We start from the raw sequence: 21999 nt of genomic DNA on the forward strand, positions 1-21999 counted from the left end.
TGAAAAAAAAGACATTCTAGACCAAAAATTCTCAAAACTTTCAAATTTTCACTCTAAATTCCTCTAAAACGTCTCACTTACGTCGATTTATTATCCTGCGGTCGACTCGGACTGAACGGTGGGCTACTACCCGGATAGACACCACCATTCCCATATGGTGCATCGTCATTTTCCATTGAAATCCGCGTGTCGCTTGCCACCGTTTTTCCAGCCATTTTATCGACGTCTTCTTCGTCAGAATCGGCTCCGCGATCGATTATAAGCTAGAAAGTGTATTTTGGAAAAAATTGAAAAAAAAAATTTTGACCCAAAAAATCGAAAAAAAAATTTTTTTCCAAAAATTTTTCTATGAATTTCTGAGCGTTTTGGGGTGTGTAAGAGAATGAAAAATGTGCTGTTTTTCTTTCAGATTTTTCTCTTTTTGTGTTGTTTTTTGTAGTTTTTTTGTGGCCTGTCTCCCTACAAAAAAATCTTGACTCATTATTCATTGTTTTCGCTTCGAGACCGCACCAATACACACTTTTGATCTACTCTACAGTAGTAGACTTACATGTTGTCCTTGTGACACATTACGCTGGTGTCCTGGGATGCTGGGCATTTTTTTTTCTGAAAAAAAATTTTGTGAAAAAAAATTTTTTTTGAAAAAATAAAAATAAGACATTTTAAGTTCGAAATAGTCTTCAATATAAGAACCACGTGTCACTAGATATGCGAGAAATCATTGATTTAGAGAGGAGATGGGCGGCGAAAAACATGTTTTATGGGGGAGGAAGACGGGGAAAGAATAAGAAAGAAAACGACACCGATTTTGAATAGAGATAATGTGAATTTTTTGTTTGGAACGAGAAAAAGAAAAATTGGAAGAAAACGATAAGGAATTCGGGAATTTTGAACATATTTTATGCGAACAAATGAGAAAAAAAAAGAGAAATGCGATTCGTGGCGGGACGCTGCAAAAAATCGGACCATGCGCCTTTGATACAGTACCCCATCGTTGAATTCTGAGAGTTTTAGTAAATTTTCAGATAAATTCATATTAAACAACCGAAATTTTAGAAAGAAACAGATAAAAGATAGATTTAGTTTTTTTTCTAAAATTTTCAAACCAGAAAATGTGTTTTAAGAGCTTAAAACTCACTAAATAACAAAATCGTGGCGAGACCTGTTCACAAAATTTGTATATGCACCTTTAAATGTTACTGTAGATGCATTTTGATTATTTTCTCTGATTTTCCCTTTATTCTTTAGGGATTTTTGCTCAAAACTCGATCGAAAATTGAATTTTTAGTAGTTTTACATTAAAATTTTTTTAATTCACTACTCGCAATGCTTTGAAAAGGAACAGCATTCAATTCGTATGAAAAATCGCTAAGGAAATATCAAAAACCTTAGTAAATACTGCAAATATTAAATTTTCAAACAGAAAACCAAAATTTTCAGCGGAAAATCTCTCAATTCCAAACAAAAATAGCATTAAAAAGTTAATATTTACATTTTCGCTGCGAGACCCATCTAATAAAAATGGCTCTGCGCCTTTAATTCTTACTGTAGATTCTTTTAGTTTTTGCGCTAATTTTCGTCATTTTTACTTGTTTTTTTTCCGTTTTTTATCATTTTTTCTATCAAATTTCACTCTAAATCTTATTAAAACACTAAAACCTTCAATTTTAACAAAGAAATCCTCAGAAAATTAGAGACATTTCAATTTTCATCGATTTTTTCATTCATATTGATATTCCGACGCTTTAAATGCCAATAATTCAATAAAAACGAGATAGCTCCGCTATAAAAAATGAGCAATAAGCGAAAACCATATTTCTCGTCGTTTTTAACGATTTTTCCTCAGTTTTCAATAAAAATTCGATTTAAAAATAGTGAAGAAAAGCGGGGCGAAAGTTTGAAACTAACTCAAATATAATGAAAGCGTGACACGCGATGTCGTCGTAGAATTCGTCGTTTGGAGGGGCGAGAGGGGGGGTCGCGTTGCCCCACGAAGTGACTAATCGCGCACCCATTTCCGCCTCTTCAACTCTCTCTCTCTCTCTCTGTCTTTTGGCAAACATTTGGTGGAAAACAGGAGAAGAAAAGGGGACGACGACGACGACTGAGGAAAGAAAGAAGAGAGATGAGAAGAAGAGCCGCGACGCGTGACCGCGTCGCATCCGAACGCCTTCATTTCTGGCGAACTTTTTTGGAGATTTCTTCGCTGTTTTTTTTTGAGAAAAACGGATTTTTTCGCAGTTTTTCTCGTGAAATTCCGGATTTTTGGGAATTTTTCGCTTTTTTTTGGATTTTTTAAGAAAAAAAGGGTGAGAAGTTGGATCTCCCTGATAGATTTCCACTTTTGTAGTTTGGTACTTCTTGTGTTCTCTATGACTAACAATCACTGCCTTATCTTATCAATTCGTGAGTAGACGAGAATTAATTGGGTTTTTTTTGCAACAAAACTTGGGATAATTGCGAATTTCCCGTGATTCATTGAAAAGATATGCGATTCAGTGGGAAGAAGATGATGATTTTGTAGTTTATGGTCAGTTTTACCAAGGGGGGAGAGAATTTCGACTGGAAACCTAATTTAAAGTGCGAATTTTTCATTTTTAGCACGTTGAAAACGAAATTTTTGAGTTTTCTTTTTATAATTTTGGGGTTTTTCTACATTTTAAGCAAACTTTAGAGTTTTGACCGGAAAACCGATTTAAAAAGCGATTTTTTTTTATTTTTAGCCTTATGAACACGAAATTTTTGAGTTTTCTTTATATTATTTGGGATATTTCGTCTAGATTTTGACCTAAATCGTTGAAATTTAAGATTTTTCTCCTTTTTATGTGTTTTGAGCCTATTTTCATAATTTCAGTTTATCAAGAATAGAGTTTTCAACTTCCAAACTGAAAAATAACGTTTTAAGAGCTAAATTGGTCAAATTTGTTCTTAAATTTTTGATTTTTTTCTCAAAAAATGCAATAGTTGCGGTTTTCAAACAAGTCTGCTGAAATTCAATCTTCTTGGTGTAAATTTTCGAAATTCACACGAAAATTAGGTTGTTCTCAGTGATTTTTCGAGCTTCTAATCAGTTTTTCTACATTCTGGTCAAACTTAGTATTGATATCTGTATTTCTGACCGCTTCTCTCACAATTAACGGGTTTTCGAAGGTTTCAGTCAGTTTTCTGCAAGTTTTCAGCCAGAAATCTTGAAAAATCGCAAAAATCCTATTCAAACTCATCAATTTCTAACCAAAAAGTCCTTGTTTTTATGATTTCCTAATCCTAATCCTGTTTTTCTCGGATATCCGCTCAAAAAATCTTATAATCTTGAGAAAATCACGAGATAATCTCTATCTAAACGATCACAAAGCTGGCGCGCCGTCAGCGCGTTCCTTCTCAAACTCATAAAATACGTGGAATATGTGGAAAAGTAGAGGAAAAGAAGAACACATTGTGTTGTCTCTCTGAACCGCAAAGCAGGCAAAACGACACACAAAAAGCGTCAAAAAACCATTTTTTGTGTTGTGTATGTGCTCTCCCCGCCGGTTTCCACTTTTCCCCAACCCGCTATGCTTAACCAAAAAGCAGTCAATAGACGTCTCTCTCTCTACAGTACTAAACAAACGAAAATGAAGAAGCCGCCACCCGTTGAGCACCGTGTGCCTATTGAATAGTTTTTGTATTGTTGAGTTCCAGACCCTATACGTCATTCATTTCCAGGCTGGAAATTCCAGTCCATGACGCCTTTTTTTGAGATCGCAGAATCCAAAAAAGTCAGAATTGAGTCCCCCTCCTGTCGTGTTACTTTGTGTTTACTAGAAAAACACGTGAATGAGATAGAGAGATAGGAGAGACGCAGAGAGAAGTCAGATGTTAGAGTTCCAAATGTCTCGCGCTCTACCCTCCTTTCGCTTTTTTTCTGAGAAATTTGACGGTTTTTGAAGGTTTAGAGTAGTTTTGGTCCTAAATCAACCTAAGTTTTAGGCCTAAATCCTAGATCAGAATCGACGGTTTTAGACGAAATCTAGGATTCAGACGATTTCAAGCCGGTCAAGACAGGAAATGTAAAAAATCGGTAGGTTTCAGCCGAAAATTGAGTCAATTTATGCGATTCTTAGCGAAAACTTCCTTCTAGATCAAATTTAGAGGTCTTCAAATACAATATTTATTATTTATTGTATTTGAAGACCTCTAGATTTGATCTAGACGGAAGTTTTCGCTAAAAATCGCATAAATTAACTCAATTTTCAGCTGAAACCTACCGATTTTTCACATTTCCCGTCTTGGTTGTCTTGAAATCGTCTGAATCCTAAGGCTAGTCTTAGTTCTAGACATTTGTGAACTTCAGACCGTTCGAATTCAGTTTTAGTCGAAAAATTCGCAATTTCCAGAAGATTCCGTTAAGATTTGCCCGAACTCTGATCTATCTTGTGGTTTTGACCAGGCTTGTTCGGAAAAAACTTTTCGGAAAATCGGAAACGGAATTTTTTTTCCGATTTTCTTTTTCGGAAAATCGGATATCCGAAATTTTTTCCGAATTTATTTTTCGGAAAAACCGGAAAATTCGGAAAATTTCGGAAAATGACGAAGACGACTTATTCGGGCCTGAAATCAAGGAGTATAATTGAAATATCAATGATATTATCGAGAGTAAACAATAAAAACAACATATTAATTGTCAGGCCCGCTATTCTGATGGTCAAACCCATCAACCAAATGTTTTGCTTTTTTTTCAGTACCTCGAAAAATCTAATTTTCCGTTTTTTTCCGGAAAATTTTCCGACTATTTCCGAAAATTTTCCGAAAAACCAATTCGGAAAATTTCCATTCGGAAAATTTTCCGAAAAAAAAAATCGGAAAATTTTCCGTCGGAAAAATTTTCCGAAAAAAGTCGGAAAAATCGGAATTTCCGATTTCCGGTTTTGAACAAGCCTGGTTTTGACTGAAAATCTGAAAATCTGCCGTTTCTGAACTTTTTGTCTCGATTCTCAACAGAGCGCGTTTGAATTCCTCGGAATCGTAGTTTTCTGTTGAATGATCTACCGCGGTTCAGGGAATTGCGCTCTACCGCTCAATTGTCAAGCCTTATTCCTCTCGGCAAGATTTGATCTACTGATAACAACGAACTGTTCGATAGAGCGTGTTTGCTCAGAATCCGCCGAGAAGCTAATATTAACACGGCAAGCTTCTTACAACTGCGCTCTACCGCAAACAAGAGAGTATCGGCGAGAGAGACGCAGAGTTTTTTCTCGTGCTGACACAGATTTTCACAGTTTTTGACCTATTCTCAAAGTATTATCTGTAAATTGATATGAAGAAATGCGAGAATATGTAAAAACTGTGAAAATCTGTGTCAGCACGAGAAAAAACTCAGCGTCTCTCTCACCGATACTCTCTCGTTTCCGGTGGAGCACTGTTGTAAGAACTGTGCCGAGGTAATATCTAGATGTCTCTACTCCGACCACGCTCCCTGATCTACCGCAATACTCTGGAAAATCCCAGTTTCAGCCTATGTTGCAACATTGTACATCATTTGACACCTCTGTCATCACGACTTCCGATAAATCATATCGAAAAATAGAGAAACCGATCGCTTATCAACAGTTTATGACTGTTTGTTCTTTGCCCTCTTACGCCTCTCTCTCTCTTCACACAAAGTTCGTCGATTCTTCTCGATATGACTCTTTTTTTTCGCGTCGATTCGATTTGAAAATACAATTTCACACTTCTTTTTGTTGCGTTGCGAAAATGTGACCTTTTTTGATTCGCATTTTCGTAAAAAGTGTCACTTTTGACACCTGGAATCGGAAAATCGTAGTAGAAACACTTTGAAATATGAATTTCCGGAAGTTGTTTCCCGGTTTTGCTAGTTAAGGACCTCAGCAAGTTTGCTCCAATGACAACATCTCCGTGTAGTCCTCGTGGATAAGACAATCAATAGGTTTTCTCTGAAAATGTCTCATAATTCAGTTTTCTGGACGTTTTTTGAACCAGAAATTCCCGAATTTCCGGTTTTTTACAGCTGAAACTCCAGAAAATTGCTTAGGTTTGAGCTTTTTCGTCGGAAAAATTGTCAAATAAGATGATTCGACGGTGTCTGGACGTTTCGAAACCAAATATCCGCGAAACTGGGACATTTCGAAACCATTTTCTGGTTTTAGTTTTCAAACGTTTTAAAACGTCTCAACTCGTGAAAGATCCGTTTCGGAACCGAATTTTGAGAAAACTGAGAGATTTTGCGTTTCAAAGTGACATTGTTTCGGCTCCGCGACGTTTCGCAACTGTGACATTTCGCAACAGTGACGCTGAACAGTTGCGAAATGTCATTTATCCTAGTTTTCAAGTGTCCCGGTTTTAAAACGTCCCATTCCTTGGCACCAACTGAAAACACCATCAAAATATTATTTCCCACTGTTTTTTCGTCTCTTTTTGCTCTCAGAGAGCAGCGCCCCGCTCCCCGCTGTTTCTCGTCGCCGTCTTATTTGCTGAGCCCCCATCCCGATGGTATTGTGCTCCCGGCTCTTCCCATCATTCCACAAACAAATTCTCTCTGGTTTTGTGTCTATTTTTGCCCCCTCCTCATCAGTATCTTCCCACGCGCTAATCAAAAGGTACCCCTTTAAAAAAACGAAGGAAAAAGTAATCAAAATGCAAATTGAGAAGGGCCCAGGAGGGGGCCGGTGGCATTTTAGAAAAGGAAGAAGAAGAAGACGTTGGGAAGACGTCGTTTGATAAATGGCCGGCGGCTCAAAGGCATGTCACCCCGCCTACTGGCTGCTCTCAGCCTTAAGCTCCTTGTTAGTTTCGATTTCTATCTCTGTGCTTATGGTGACGTCGAGCAGTCTCGAGAGAAGAATCTCTCATAGCAACAAGATTTTTCGATTTTTGGAAAATTTCAAAGTTCTCCTCAAAAGAGTAGCCGATTTTATGACATTTCGTCAAAAATTGGTTCTCTGAAGGCGGTTTCGATTTATGCTCGTAAATCGAAAAAGATTGTCTCAGCATGTAGGTCGCCATTTACCGTTTTGTAGATTTACACCCGTAAATACTTACAAAAATGGTTCGTCATACTGTATTCAGTCATTTCCCGCCTGATTTCATTATCTTGTGTCGATTTACGCGAACCCCCGTAAATCGACAGGAAGAATTCGTCTTATTTTTGTCTGAAACGGAAAAGTTTCGAAACTAGACGATTCTGAGTCAGGACGTTTTAAAAAACCACGGTTTTAGAACCGTTATGACGTTTAGAAACTGAGTTTTTTTTTTTCTGAAACCATGTGACGGAAGCTTCGTTTTTCGACATTTTCTCGAAAAACTGCGTTTTCGAGCTGAAAATGTGGTTTTTGAGCCAAAATAATCCATTTTCAAGCTCAAAAACAACTTTTGAGCGATTTCTGATGCTGAAACGTGGAAAATACCATATTTTAAGACCAAAATAAGGTGATTTTTAGCTGAAAATCAACTTCAGCAAGGTGAAATCTGACGTCATAGGCATTTCCGATTCCTGAAATTGATTTCCATTCCCCGACCGCCGATTTTGAACTTCAAAACTTGCTATTCTGGCGTTAAAAATGACGTTTTCGAGGTTTTCAGCGTCAAAAACTGCCCAAAACTTGTTTCTGAGCTTAGAAAATGGATTATTTAGTCTCAAAAATCACATTTTCAGCCCAAAAACCCACAATTTTACCTCTCTAAATCTCTAAATCATTGAATTTTCTAATTAGTTTCAAAACGTTCTTCCCGGAACCGAACTATTTCCGCACTCTTCTTTTTTCTGCGGCTACCCGAAAAAGTAGTGTTTCCTCCCGCCCTTTTCTTGTCAGTCGGTCGCCCTTTTTTCTCCCTTTTCGATTCGTTTTTTCCTCCTGTTTAGTCACCGACCGCTATACAACTTCTGTTCCGTGTTTCATGTTCTGAATTGGTTTTTTTTTTCATATTTTGTCAAAAAAATTTCATTTGGAAAGCAAATTCTGAAAATCTGAAAACAGATTCTGAATCCGCACGTCTTCAGCTATCCAACCGTGAAATTTTTGAAAACAGAAAATTCTGAAGGCGGTGTCGATTTACGCCCGTAAATCGAATCTTACCATGTAAATCGTCATTTGTAGATTTACGCCCGTAAATCTACACAAAAACGGTTCGGCATACTGTATTCAGTAAATTCTCCCTTCATCATCTTGTGTCGATTTACACGACCCCCGCAAATCGACGTGTAGTTTTACGAGCGTAAATCGACATCAAAATTTGATTATTCCCACAGTTTCCGTCAATTCGACTGGAAATGACAGGTTTTTAGTCAGAAATCGATAATTTTGATCCAAAAATTACATTTTTTGACCTCAAAACCTATTTTTCTTCAATTTTGATGTATGGTGTCGATTTACGCGCGTAAATCGACTAAGATGTACTTTTGCCGATCACTTTTTGTCTAGACACATCTAGATGATTATAGTTGTTTTCGGTATGATTCTGATCCCCTGAGAAGCCTCTCGTGATTCTTCTTATAGACTATAGGCTATAATTCCAGATGGAATTGTGGGCGACGCCTACAGTAGGCGTGTGATCAGCTTCAGAATTCGAAAACAACAATTTGGTTAGTCATGAAATAATTCTGGAGATTTCCTTTCTCAGAATTCATAATTCACCCCTTTCCGTTGCACAATTAATGAGCCGGAAAAGGGGGTCCTAACCAAACAATGCTCACTCCTCTGCGTCCTTTTTCCTGCCCCCTAACAAGAGCACACGAGAGAGAAAAGAGACAAAGCATCACAAGTCCTTTTCAAGTGTGACGTGAGAGAGAGAGAAGACCTCTTTTTCTCTCCGGAAAATTGTGTGTGTGTGGAGACAGGAAAACGAAGAGAACGCATTGAAGCATGTAACATTCCGAATTGAGGCCCCCCGCTTGCGTGGTTTCCGCCTGTTTGATTACGTCAATGTGATTTGGAATACGATTTGAAATCGATATAGTTTTCGTTTGGAAAATTGGTCGTTTTTGAGCCCTTTTTCAAGCTCAGAATCAACGATTTTTACCCTGAAAGTCGATTTTCATTGGTTTTGGCTCTGAAAAGATGAAATCTGACAATTTTCAGCCACATCTAGTGTTGGGTGAATTCATTTGGAAATTCATTTGGAATTGTGATTCTTGACGCTGAAAATTAAAAAATTTTCAGTGAAAACCGTCATTTTCGAACTAAAATAGTCCGTAATAGGTTTTTAAGCGATTTTTGACACTGAAAATCGTTATTTTTGAGCCAAAATCAGTTTTCGGCTCCAAATATCCGGTTTTCGACATCTTTCATCACAATTTCAGTCTGGATCATCAAAAATTTCAGTATTTCCAGCCATTACTGTTGTGAGATGAGTATCTAACTCAATATACTGAATTTTAAGCCGAACAGCCCAGTTTTTGTCTGAAATTCCACTTTTCCAGTCAAAAATTTGGTTTTCCATTATGAAAACTCGCTCTACTGGACATATTTTCAAATAAATTCTAGGAGCTGAGGGTTTTGGCATTGTGCCAAGAATTTTCCATAAACAAATTGGTAGATCAAATTTCAGCATTTGCTTGCCATCGTGTTATTTGAAATTTTCTTCAATTTTGGAGAAAAAAACACGGACTTTTGAGAAAAAATCGTGTTTTTCTCAATTCTTATCTGAAATTGTGGATTTTCGTGGATTTACCTTGTTTTGGCACAACGCTAGAAGCCTATTTTCCGGCATTTCGCCAGAATTTGGGAACACTGTAGTTCTGAACAAAAATTCTAGATCCTGGATCTTATGGGTTACTGTAGTTTTGATCCTAGGCGATCCTAGATGTAACCCACAAGGTCCTGAATCTAGGGAATTTCGATTATGGGTATTGTAGAATAGGGTTACTGTAGTTCTGAACCGAAATCCTAGATCCTGGATCTTATGCGTTACTGTAGTTTTGATCCAAGTTACACGATCCAGGAACCAGAACTACAGTAACCCATAGGATCCAGGATCTGGTGATTTCCTATGGGTTAGGCTACTGTACCTCGATCCTAATGATTCCCGGTGGCCTAGAAACCTCCTGGTGGCCTAGATACTCAAAAAACGAACTCACCATTTCCCACTTGGCACAATGCCAAAAAACTGTCCTTCCCAAAAAAAGAGAGTCCATTAGAGCGACGTTTCCTACCTGTCACAATAAACAATAACCTATTGGCTATTCATGTGACAATCACGTCATTTCACACACACACTCCTCTTCTTCTCTGCCATCCTTTTCCTCCTCGTCGCCGTCTACCTGTCCTCCTCCTCCTCTGACCATCTTCGTTTCCATATTTCGTCTCTCTCCTCGTGTTATCATCATCATTTTCGAAATTTCCTCACACTCTCGCCTGGTCGTCAGTGTCCAACAACGGTCTCTTTCTCGACGTCTTCGTGTCGCTTTTCGCTTTTTACACACATTCTGGGTGACTTTTGATGCCGAGGACGACGTCTTCTAGTTGCTTCATTGTACCCCCCCAAAAAGTTACAGCAAAAGACACTACCCAAAACGTTCCCCCCTTCGCCTTCAATTTATTGATACATTTTATTTGTACGATCGATTTTTTTGTTGGTTGGTTACCGTAGGACTTGGCACCGTTCTAGAAGATTAAATGAATCGGATTTACGGGAAATTTCCTATTTCGTGTAGTTTTACGACCGTAAATCGACACCCAAAATAGCATTTTCTCAGTTTCCGTTATTTTAAGGCAGATTTAGACCTCAAAACGATGGTTTTCTGTTCAAAAACCTATTTTTCTTCATATTTAATGTATGGAGTCGATTTACGCCTGTAAAACGGGATTTACACGAAAATTGAAATTTTGGTCGAATATGACGTCTAACTAATCGGCAAGAACACGAGTTATTAGAATTCTATCATTATGCAAGTGCGCTCCAATGAACATTGACACTCTCAAGATTTCAAAATTTTGAATTTCCTGCTCAATAGAGCGCACTCGCATAATGATAGAAGAGAGTAAACGGGCTCTGTCGAATCGAAATTCTAACAATTTGTGTTAGTGCCGATTAGGACTTGTATCGAGTTCTAATGGCGGCGCAGCGACATGGACGTGATTTCAATATTCGATTAAATCCGACACTGCAAGAGCGCTCTATTGTGTTTTTTACAGAAAATTCAAATTTTTCGAGAAAGTTTGGAAAATTTTTGAAAAATGATACAAAAATGGGGATTTCGGCACAGTGCCAAGAACTTAGTGATGAACGGACTTGCAAGTTCATCATAAGAATTCATATCATAATGCAAGTGCGCTCCACTGAACATTGATACTCTCGTGATTTAAAATATTTGAACTTCCTGTTCCATAGAGCGCATTTCCTCATTCTCAGTTTCTCTCGATTCTCTTCTTCTTCTTATCCGTCTCTACCCACTATACCTATCATTTCCCATTCATCTATAATTCCAGATGCTCAAATCAGCAGTATTTTCGTCGGCGCGTTACGAGAGCCCCGAGGAGGCGCGCAGTAACGGAATCAACGGAGCGACGAACGGCGGCGGTGGAAAGTTTCGTGTCGACGCGATTTGGGACTGCAATGCGCCGAAATATCGTGTCGCGTGTGGACAACTTCATGTCACCAAGGTAAGGGAGGATTCATGATTCTGACGACGTCAATTGGAGAGAAGAGAGCGGACGGATTTACTTATAAATATTCATTGGAATTCATTGCAAAGAGGGGATTCGATTTCAGAGAGTAATTTGAGAGTTTTTGGGGGAAAAAACGTAAGAAAAAAGAACTGCGATTGAGATGGAGCAAGTTCGCTCTAGCGGCATGAAAGTAGCCCGGAAAAAGAAAGTGCGCTCCACCGAACAAATGTTCAAAATGGTGAAAATCGCGGTTTCGACACGTCCCTGGTTTCAGAACGTCTCAGGTAATTTCGAAACTGAGTCATTTCGAAACCCGGATCATTTGAAACCGTGATTATCCGGAACTCTGACATGTCAAAATCCTGATATTCTTAATACTAGACACTTCGCAAGCATGTCATTTGAGAACCGGCACATTTCGAAACCAAGATTTATAGCAAAAGCGGACATCTTGAAACTGGGACGTTTCCAAACCAAACCAATCGGAACCTCAAATTCTCCAGTTTCGAAGTGTCTCGGTTTCGAAGAAGCCTAGTTTTTAGACGTCTCGGTTCCGAAGTGTCTCCTATTAAGAAGACCAGGGTTTTGATATGTCACAGTTTCAGAACATCACGGTTTCAAAACGTCCGGGTTTTCAAATGACTCGGTTTCGAAATGTCCCGGTCTCAAACCTTCACAAACCGGAGAAAAAAGTGGTTTCGGTTCCGAACAGTCTTAGTTTCGAAACGTCCCGATTTCCAAATGCTCTCACAAACCCATTTGAGAACCGGGACATTTCGACACCACCGAAACCGGACATCTTGAAACTGAGACGTTTCGAAACCGGGGACATTTGGAAATCTCCAGCTTCGAAACGTCTTGGTTGCGAAAAGTCTCAGTTTTGAAACGTCCCGTTTTCCAAATGCTCTCAAAAACCCAAAAAAATCCATATTATCTCGGCTCAGTTCTTACAACGGCGCTCCACCGAAATCCCCTTGAAAATTGTCACTTTTTCTTGAAAAGTGTCGGTGTCCAAATGTCCTGAAAACCCGAATTCCCATAAAAACTCCGAAAAAAGCGTCGCACAAACAACGCAAATTTTTTTTCGGAAAGGTCCAGAAAGGGGGCGGAGCCTAATTGTGAAAAAATATGTAAAAATTTTGCAATGTTTGGCTCTGCCCCTTTTTTGTATTTTTGCAGCTGAAAATCTGAAATTAACTGAATTTTGGTTCCGAAAAGTTTTAAAACGTCTCTCAAATACCCGAAAATTTGTCATTAGAGCGCAATTGTAAAATGCGATTTTGAAAATTCGGAAAAGAGGGGCGGAGCCTATGGAGCACAGTTTGTCCTCAAGAAATCAGAAGCCAGTTATGCGGCATTTTTTAGAAAAAAAACTTTGAAAACTCCTCATTTTCTTGATTTCCAGGCGACAAAATACATTGGAATGACTCAACTATTCGTGATCGCCCTCTTCTCTGTGTCCCTTCTGTTCGCCTACACATCCGCTCTAAAAGTCGAAGATTCAGCATCAGAAGGAACGAAAGAGTGGTCAATCAACTACTACATGGCTCGCTACGTATCCTCACTTCTCTCGGCTCTCACTCTTCAACTCGGTCTCGTTCTCATGATGCTTCACGGCATCCGAACCGCCCGTCGATCACTTCTCGTACCGTACATCGCGTTCGCCGCCATCGCCCTCTTCTTGGCTATCTTCCAAATATCACTTGACATTATCAACTTTGTCGACACGAAATCCTATCAGAATCTGAATTCCGAGAATCCGGCGTCGGCGATTTTGGTCCATTTCACCGGTGTGCTCGTTCATGTCTGGTGTATGAAGGTCGTCTGCAAGTGCTACTCGTTCTACGGTGATAAGAATGTGAGTTTTGTCGCTGGAAAAAGGGGCGGAGCTTAACTGGAAACGGGAGGCGGAGTCTCTGTTGCATTATGGAGCCAGTTTTTGGAAAAAGGGGCGGAGCTTAATATATGCGGCGCCTAATTCTGAAAATTCGTCTTACCTAATAGGCTCCGCTTCTTTTTGCCCATTTCACAATGAAAAACGTGAATTCCAGAAAGGGGGCGGAGCTTGATATGGAATAAATGGTGTTAAAAGGGGGCGGGGCTTAATTCTGAATATATTTTTCTCCACCATCAAGTTCCGCTCCCTTTTTGCCCATTTCACAATGAAAAACGTAAATTCCAGAAAGGGGGTGGAGCTTGATATGGAATAAATGGTGTGAAAAGGGGCGGAGCTTAATTCTGAATTTTTTCTCCACAATCCAGCTCCGCCCCTTTTTGTCCATTTCACAATGAAAAACGTGAATTCCAGAAAGGGGGCGGAGCCCTATTCTTGCAATTGTGCAATTTTGAAAATGGGCGGAGCTGAATTCTGAATATTTTTTCTCCTCAATCAAGCTCCGCCCCCCTCCCCCTTTCTCCCATTTCACTCGGAAAACGAACCAATTTTCAGAAAGATCCAGAAAGGGGGCGGAGCCTAATTGTGCAAAAATGTGTAGCAATTTTGTAGTATTAGGCTCCGCCCCTTTTTGCATTTTTGCAATTGAAAGTCTGAATTTAACAAAAAAGAGGCGGAGCCTATTTGCTGAAAAACCATATTTGCGTATAAGGCTCCGCCCCCTTTTCTGTATTTTTCCAAATCGCGTTTCACAAATGCGCTCCAATGACAAAAATCTCGAATTTTTTGAAAAATCGATTATTTTTTGTTTTCCAGGTCGCCGAAGCCATCGGCCAACAACTTCAATCGACATCTGTCGCGTTCGCCGTCGACTTCACACGTCCACCACCGTACTCACGTCTTCCAACCGACGTTCAACCTCTCACACAGGCTTAAACACTCATTTCATATACATATACATCTCTTCTTTTCTTTTGATATTTTATCCATGACTAGCTGAAACACCCCCCATAAATCCCAAAAAAATCCACCAATTTTGACGAGTTACCGATTGCAAAAAATACCAAAAACTCTCTGGAAATATCCCTGTATCACACCACTTGAAAGGAGTGCAAGCGCGCTCTATCGAACGAGAAATTTCATTTTTCGCGCTGGAGCGCACTTGCATATCTTCCCTTATTGTACTACCATGATGTTGCCCCGTTCTCTCTCTCTCCATCCCTGAAACTTGTCAAACCGGCCCCGTCCATGTATATTTCTCTCTTGATTTCTTTCTCTCTCATCACATAATTTAAGATTTGTTAGATTCCTTCCCCCGGGTGATTTGTATCATTCGAAATATTTCATTTTTATTATTGAAAGAAGCAAGAAATGTCCGAAAAGTGTTATAATAAACCCATTGAGACTCGATTTTGGAGGCTTGCAGTTTAAGCTCCGCCCACAATTCCATGTCGCGAAAAAACTGAACATTTAAATTTAAACGTTTTCAAATCGGAAACGCGCTCTATCGCACAGAATGTGAATTCCATAAACACGCGACGCGACCGCAACGCATCTCCAAATTTTTCAGAAAAAAGTTTTTTGCGTTTTGTTCGTCACACGCACCGCGACCGCTCCGCATTCAGAAAAACATGAAAATATGCTTTTATATGTTCAAAATGGCTGAAAATAGGGTTTTTTCGAGGAAAATTGAAAAGACACGCGACGCGACCGCTCCGCATTCGGAAAAACATGAAATTTGCTGAAAATATGCTTATAGACGTTCAAAATGACAGAAAAAAGGGGTTTTACAATGAAAATTGCAAAGACACGCGACGCGACCGCAACGCATCACCAAATTAAAAAAAACTTTTTTTGCGTTTTTTGCAGACGTACGCGCCGCGACCGCTCCGCATTAGGATTTTTTCGAGAAAAATTGCAAAGACACGCGACGCGACCGCTTCGCGTTCAAATTTTTTAATTGAAAAATTGCGAATAGCCTATTTTCACTAAAACTGACTTTTAAATGCTTATTTTAGACAGAAAACGAGTCTAACGGGACCGCGACGCCTCGTTTTCCGCAAAACTACTGAAAATCACAACGCGCTCCGTCGCACAACGGTTTGCACGGCGCCAAATTCAAATTTTACGAAAATTAGTCGCACCGCGACGCACACGCAACGCGGCACGGAAGAATTCAAACAAAATTAACATAAACATTCATTTTTCTCTCTTTTTAAGCAACGACAAGTGGGGGGAATTGTGGGAAGGAAAAGGAAAAGGAATCAGAAGAATTTTACAAAAGACGAACTTCAAGAATTCGGCTTGGCTCCAACTGCGAGACGTACATGACACCGTCGGCGGCGACGGCCAACGCATGAGTGTCACGAAGTCCCTTGGCGAACGTTTCGGTCTTTCCGGTCTTCATATTGATCGAGAACATTTGAGCCTCGACGTCTTCTGATTTACCCGTCACACCGATGAGATAGTGTTCACGCTCACGGATGGCGAAGACGCGGCCGATGTCGGTGGCCGAGGTGATTGGGATACCGGTTGGAAGAGTACGATCGCCTTCGGAGAGACCCGCCGAGAAGCATTGGACACGTTGGTTTTCTCTGGAATTTTTTTTTTGAATTTTTTTTCTCCAAAGACGGTTTTGGAAAAACTGAGTCCAGAATCGTTTTCAGCGCATCGAGAGCTTTCAGAAAAGTACCCACAAGACTATATTCTGATTAAATCGGGTCCCGCGACGAAAACTACAGTAACCCGTGACTTTCGTGTCGAGACCCGAATCGCTCGGAACCTAGGCTTGTGGGTACTTTTCTGAAAGCACTCGATGAGGCGAATACTACTGTAATGTCTAAAACTAGAAAAACTGAAATTTTCGGGAAATTTTTACTCGAAATTTTTTTTTTCCAATTTTTTTATCAAATCACGGGTTTTTGCGTAAAATTGAGTCTAGAATCGTTTTCAGCGCGCCAGGAGCTTTCAGAAAAGTACCCACAAGACTATATTCTGATTAAATTGCGTCCCGCCACGAAAACTACAGTAACCCGTGATTTTCGTCTCGAGACCCGAATCGCTCGGAACCTAGGCTTGTGGGTACTTTTCTGAAAGCACTCAATGAGACAAATACTACTGTAATGTCAAAAACTAGAAAAACTGAAATTTTCGAGAAATTTTTTCTCGAAAATTTTTTTTTCCAATTTGTTTTTCAAATCACGGGTTTTTGCATAAAATTGAGTTTAGAATCGTTTTCAGCGCGTCAAAAGCTCTCAGAAAAGTACCCACAAGGCTAGGTTCTGATTAAATTGGGTCCCGCCACGAAAACTACAGTAACCCGTAATTTTCGTGTCGAGACCCGAAGCGCTCGGAACCTAGGCTTGTGGGTACTTTTCTGAAAGCTCTCGTCATGGAGAATCTGAAAATCTGAATAAATTCAAAATGAAAGCAGAAACAAACGAGTTACGTCGATTTTAGTGAAATCTAGAATTTCGAAAGTGAAACTAACCTATCAGCAACACAGACAATATTCATATCCTCGATGAGAGCCAAGGAGTGGGGGATGGCGAATTCCGATGGTTGACCGTCTTCTGAAAAAAATGGAATTTTTTTGATCTACGATTTTTTGGATCAAGGAATCCGGATGTTATTTAGCTTATTCGATTAGCTTAATCGGCCAAAGTGCTTAAAGTAATTGATTTCCATTTGGTTTTTGGTGTGAAGCCCAAAAACACGCGACGCGACCGCAACGCTGCACAATTTTTTTTGAAAATTTTCAAAAAAAAAAACGTTTTTGTATTTTTTAGAACGGGTGTCTTTTAAGTGAAAATGTCTTTTTTCATTGCTAAAGCAGTGTAAACCTCGTTCTTCTTCTGAAAGACCGCAAAAAACGCGACGCGACCGCGCCGCCTCCTTTTATGCAAAATCGCAGTGATACGCGGCGCGCGACCGCTCCGCTTACCAATAGCCGCATTGATTTGTGCCATCAAGCGTCCCTTCGAGTCGAACTTCAAAATGCGACTATTACAGTAACCGTCAGCAACGAAAATGTGTCCATTCTTAGCGACCGCCACATCAGTTGGCTTACAGAAGTGAGTCTGATCCTCACCGGGCACCAACTTCTCTCCCAAACTCATCACAATCTTTTGGGTCTTTGCATCTATTTTGTGTACTTGATGGGATCCGACATCAGTCACCCAATAGTCTCCATTCGAATCAATTGTCAATCCATGTGGCATGTAGAACATGCCGGCGCCGAACTCATCGACAACCTTCTTCTCGCGATCGATAATTGCGAAAGTGTGATTATTGATTGGTCCCAAGTCTTTGTTGAACGTCTCATCCGAATTGAAGCTCTTCTCATCCCAAACACGTCCGGAACGGTGGAAAGCGACGATGTGTCCGTTTTTGTTGATGGCAAGGCCACTGACTTGACCGATTGGCTTGGATGGGTCGAATAGGGCGACCTGCAATTAATACCGTTGAGAAAATTGAAAAAATCACCAAAATCTAGCCTAGAATCGATAAAAACCCCCTTGGAGGACGCAGAGAAATCAGACAGTCTGCTTCTCTGCGTCTCTCCCTTCACCATCCTCTCCGGTGACACCCCCGCTAGCGCGATCACCTTTATCACCACCCTCCGCTCCCTTTTCACCATGCGACCGCGTGGCGCAATGCCACCGCTTTTGCCTGACACGCGGAGGGTCCAGGGTTCAATCCCCGCTCCTCTTTCTTCCTTTTTCCCAGTTTTTTTCCTTTTTTGCTCTGACTCAAAACCAATTTCCGGTGTCTTTCTCTCATTTTTCCCCTTTTTTTCTCTCTTTTTGCGAAGAAAAACACCACCATCACCAGAAGACCACTAATGAGCTCCCTATGGAATTCGAAATGAGATATGTGGCTCCTTCTCTCTAAATGGAGATGACATTGAGAAGACTCCCTCTTATTATAATGAAATGATCTACTACTCCTACGCGCTTCCCATTATATATATTTTTTTAATTTCAAAAAAATTTCGACTCAAATTTCCATAATCCCTGCCCGCGAAAATCCAAAAAACACCGCGCATATCTACTCCCCGCACCTCTACTTTCTTGCTGTCCCCCGTGGCGCAGGTGGTTACGATTTTGGCCGGCGTGGGTGGTCAGGGGTTCAATTCCCACCTGGTGCCAAATTTTTTGTTTTTTTTTGTTTTTACGTTTTTGGGGTCTTTTTATCCTTGTATTCGAAAAGAAGATGTGGAGCACTACTAGACAAATAAAAAATACGAAAAAGAAGAAGAAGAGGGGGAGAGGCGCACACTAGAAGGGTATGACGTCACTTTTTTTCAAGAGGGGACGCGATGAGCCGGAGGGCACATTTTTCCCCTTTTTTTCGGCTAAACAGACGTTTTGAAACTGAGACATTTGGCAACGGGACGTTTCAGAACCGGACAGTTCGAAACCATGACAAAAATGGAAAATTGAAATTTCGCGAAAAATCACTTTTTAAAAATTTAGTGTCGAAATTTCAAAGTTGCCAAGTGCCATCGGTTTCGAAACGTCCTAGACACCCCGCTTTCGTCCCATTGACAAAAAAAGTTCCGTTAATAGTAAATTCCCAGAAAAACGGGAAAAAATTTTTTGAGTCAGGAATACTAAATAATGGATGAACCCATCTGACGTCAAGAGTTTTCAAAATTTTCAAAAATTTTCATGACTCAGAAAGTGCGCTCTAATGACATCATATCATATACCCGAAAAAGTTATCATTAGAGCGCACTTGCACCTGTCGCACACCTACACACACCCAGTATCACGCTATAATTACATTTTCAGCCCGGATATCTCGTGACTTTATTTCTTTGCAAATGTTTTTACGGGTCTGGCGCGCCTTCGGCGCTCTTGGCTTCAGTGTAGCACGCCGAAAGTCATGCATAAACAAAAGTTAATGAGTTTCCGGGTTTGCAGATAATTGAATTTTTGGGGAGGCTGGGGTGACGTCGGCGCGTTTTGGGAGGAGCCTCCAGATTTAAAGCATGTCTGGCGCACCTGTGACGCGTTTTAAAATGTTTTGTTATTTCAAGTTTTTTGGGAGTTTTTTTTCCTGAAGCCCTAGAAAAATAAATTTTCAAAAAAAAACACATCTGGTGCACCTTTGGCGCTAGGCTGTTTTGACAGTGAATTTTCCGGAAAAAAGTTCCGCTGGCGTACCTTCGACGCGTTTTCTAAAAGAACCTCAAAAAATGCAAAACATCTGGGGCGCCGTCGGCGCGTTTCATTCTGAATCTCGATGACTTTAACGGACTAGGTCGCGGCAATGGTGTGCCAGAAATTTTTCACCGTTCTTAGGGCGAAAAACCTTAAAAATTTTTATTCCGATTTTTTTAGCGCAAAAAGTTTGCTCCGTCGCACAACGGTGCCAAAAAAGTCAAGGATTTTTACGTTTATCTGATGAATCTGGCACAAAAAATGTTCGAAAAACGTAAAACGTAAAAAACTAGATTTTTTTAAAATTTTCAAAATTTTCAGCCCTCCCTTTCAACTCACAATTTCACGATCCTGTTGAAAGTTGTCGGCGTTGTCTTCAGTCTCCTCAATAGGCTCCTCCTGTTGTTGAAGTTGTCCGTCTTCACCGTAGAAATATTCGATGGGAAGGGCGCCGACGGAAACCGAAAAAAGACACGTCGCTGCCACGAGGCAAGCGATGGAGGACGACCGCATCGCCCGTGTAGAATGAGCCGACGTCTTCTGAATTCATGAATCGATGAGAGATGGAGAGGAGAGAGACGCAGACGGGGGGGGGGGGGGGGGAGGAGCCGCGCGCGGCGGCTCACGGGGCTCTTTTTTAGAGAGAGAGAGAGGCGCAGAGACACATTTTTTAGAAGAAATTGATTATAATAATGTGATATTGCTCTGTGTGGAACTCTTCGACTCATTTTCAGACTCTCATTTTCAGAGAAAATCATTTTTTTGGAAAAAAAGAAAAAAAAGTGATCATTGTCATAAATAGAGGAGGGGGAAGTAGAAGACTAGAGGGGGACTTACTTGGAGAATGGGGGATGTGTCATAGTCTGGGGCAGGAGTTCTTCTTTTTTTTTGAACGAGAAGGGTTTTGGCTCGAGCGAAGACCCCAGACATTTTGAAGCCCAATTTTTTTCAAAATTAAAAAAAAATCATTTCTCTATTTTTCACCGAAAATGTGAACAATCTTGATGGGGTTTATAGAATTTCATAAAATTCTGAATGATAGTCGAAAACTTGACTTTTTCGCGAAAAAATTTCAAAAAATTCGAAAAAATTTGAATTTTAGGTTTTGGCGCCAAGAGGGCCTTGACAAGTATGGACTTTTGTCATTTTTCTTACGCTTGGATGCGGCTGGGGCGACGTTGGCGCGTTTTGGGAGGAACTTAACTTTTTTAATTGTCATAAAAATCGACTTTTTTAATGAAAAAACCCGCGTAGACTAAATTTTTTGAAAAAAACGGGCTGGTGCACCTTTGGCGCTTTCCTGAGGTACGCTTACCGTAGGCTGTTTGATCGTAAATGAGGCATTTTCCGGAATTTTCGAAATCCGCTGGCGTACCTTCGTTTTCAGGACGATTTGTCACCATAATGCAAAAATACCATTTAAAAATTATATCTTAGGAAGCAAACGTGCTCCACTGGACAACCAGTTTCAGTGGAGCGCCGTTTCTGAATTTTCTAAATTATAAGTCAGCTCGATTTTACATTCTGTATCATTTGAGTCGCTGCTCAGCCAATTTTGAACACGGAATCTGGAATAGCGAACTGATTTTTTAAATATGCAAGACCAGGTCATTTTTCAAGAGTTTAAAACTAATTTAAAAATTAAAACTTAAAAATATGCCTAGTCTTATTTTTAGGGTAAGAATCTTATTTTCAGCCGATTTTTTTTGGTCTGAAACTATGAAAAATGCGATTTTAGAAGGGGAAACCTAAAAATTCGCAATTCAGACATCATCATATAATGATTATGGGCATAGACTCATTCCGAGGGGAGAAAAGTGCATTTTCAGGCTTTTTCAGCCTTAAAACGGCACTTTTTCAATGAAAATGCTTTAACCCGGGTTCCGGGTTTAAGAAATCAAAAACTTTAAAAAAAAAATGTTATCCGAAATCCCAGAAATAAAAGAGTCCGTCGTGTTCAAAGTATCAGAGCCTTATAATAATTTTGTTCAAATTAATAATTCTCCCGAGCATCAAATACCGCCCGTCGTCTGTCTGAAGTGAGTTGTTTTTCAGTCTGCATACGAGATTTGTGTGAGAACTTTTTGTGGTCTCTGTCTATGTGTCTTTTGAAAACCACTGTCACTTCCAGTTCTGACTCATTTCTCTCCCATTTCCGTTTTTTTTTTTGTGTTTTTCCCTCCAAATTCAAACTCCGGTTGGTTCATAGAGTTCTCTTTTCCTCATACACTTTTCATTTCTTCTTGCTTTTCAGTTTTCCTGGAAAAGGGGGCTCAATGAGCCGGAAGAACATGTACACGTGCTCAGAACGTGGACATGCTGCTCATAAATTCTCAAA

The 21999-nt window shown here is 40.0% G+C and overlaps 3 protein-coding genes across 3 annotated transcripts; 1 reads left to right on the forward strand and 2 right to left on the reverse strand.

Moving 5' to 3' along the window:
• Positions 1-77: 77 nt before the first annotated feature.
• On the reverse strand, positions 78-598 carry GCK72_000270 (uncharacterized protein; the record flags this gene model as incomplete). Its single annotated transcript, XM_053722377.1, has 2 exons — positions 78-263; positions 551-598. 2 exons carry the CDS (start codon positions 596-598, stop codon positions 78-80), a joined length of 234 nt encoding a protein of 77 aa, XP_053591022.1.
• Positions 599-11420: 10822 nt separating this feature from the next.
• GCK72_000271 (uncharacterized protein) lies at positions 11421-14430 on the forward strand (the record flags this gene model as incomplete). Its single annotated transcript, XM_053722378.1, has 3 exons — positions 11421-11594; positions 13006-13458; positions 14311-14430. 3 exons carry the CDS (start codon positions 11421-11423, stop codon positions 14428-14430), a joined length of 747 nt encoding a protein of 248 aa, XP_053591023.1.
• A 1339-nt stretch (positions 14431-15769) lies between these two features.
• GCK72_000272 (uncharacterized protein) lies at positions 15770-20174 on the reverse strand (the record flags this gene model as incomplete). Its single annotated transcript, XM_003092485.2, has 4 exons — positions 15770-16088; positions 16985-17066; positions 17438-17942; positions 20001-20174. The coding sequence occupies 4 exons, from the start codon at positions 20172-20174 to the stop codon at positions 15770-15772; spliced, it is 1080 nt and encodes a 359-aa protein (XP_003092533.2).
• Positions 20175-21999: the final 1825 nt, after the last annotated feature.

Source organism: Caenorhabditis remanei, chromosome I (genome assembly GCF_010183535.1).
Source record: "Caenorhabditis remanei strain PX506 chromosome I, whole genome shotgun sequence".
Lineage (NCBI taxonomy): Eukaryota > Metazoa > Nematoda > Chromadorea > Rhabditida > Rhabditidae > Caenorhabditis > Caenorhabditis remanei.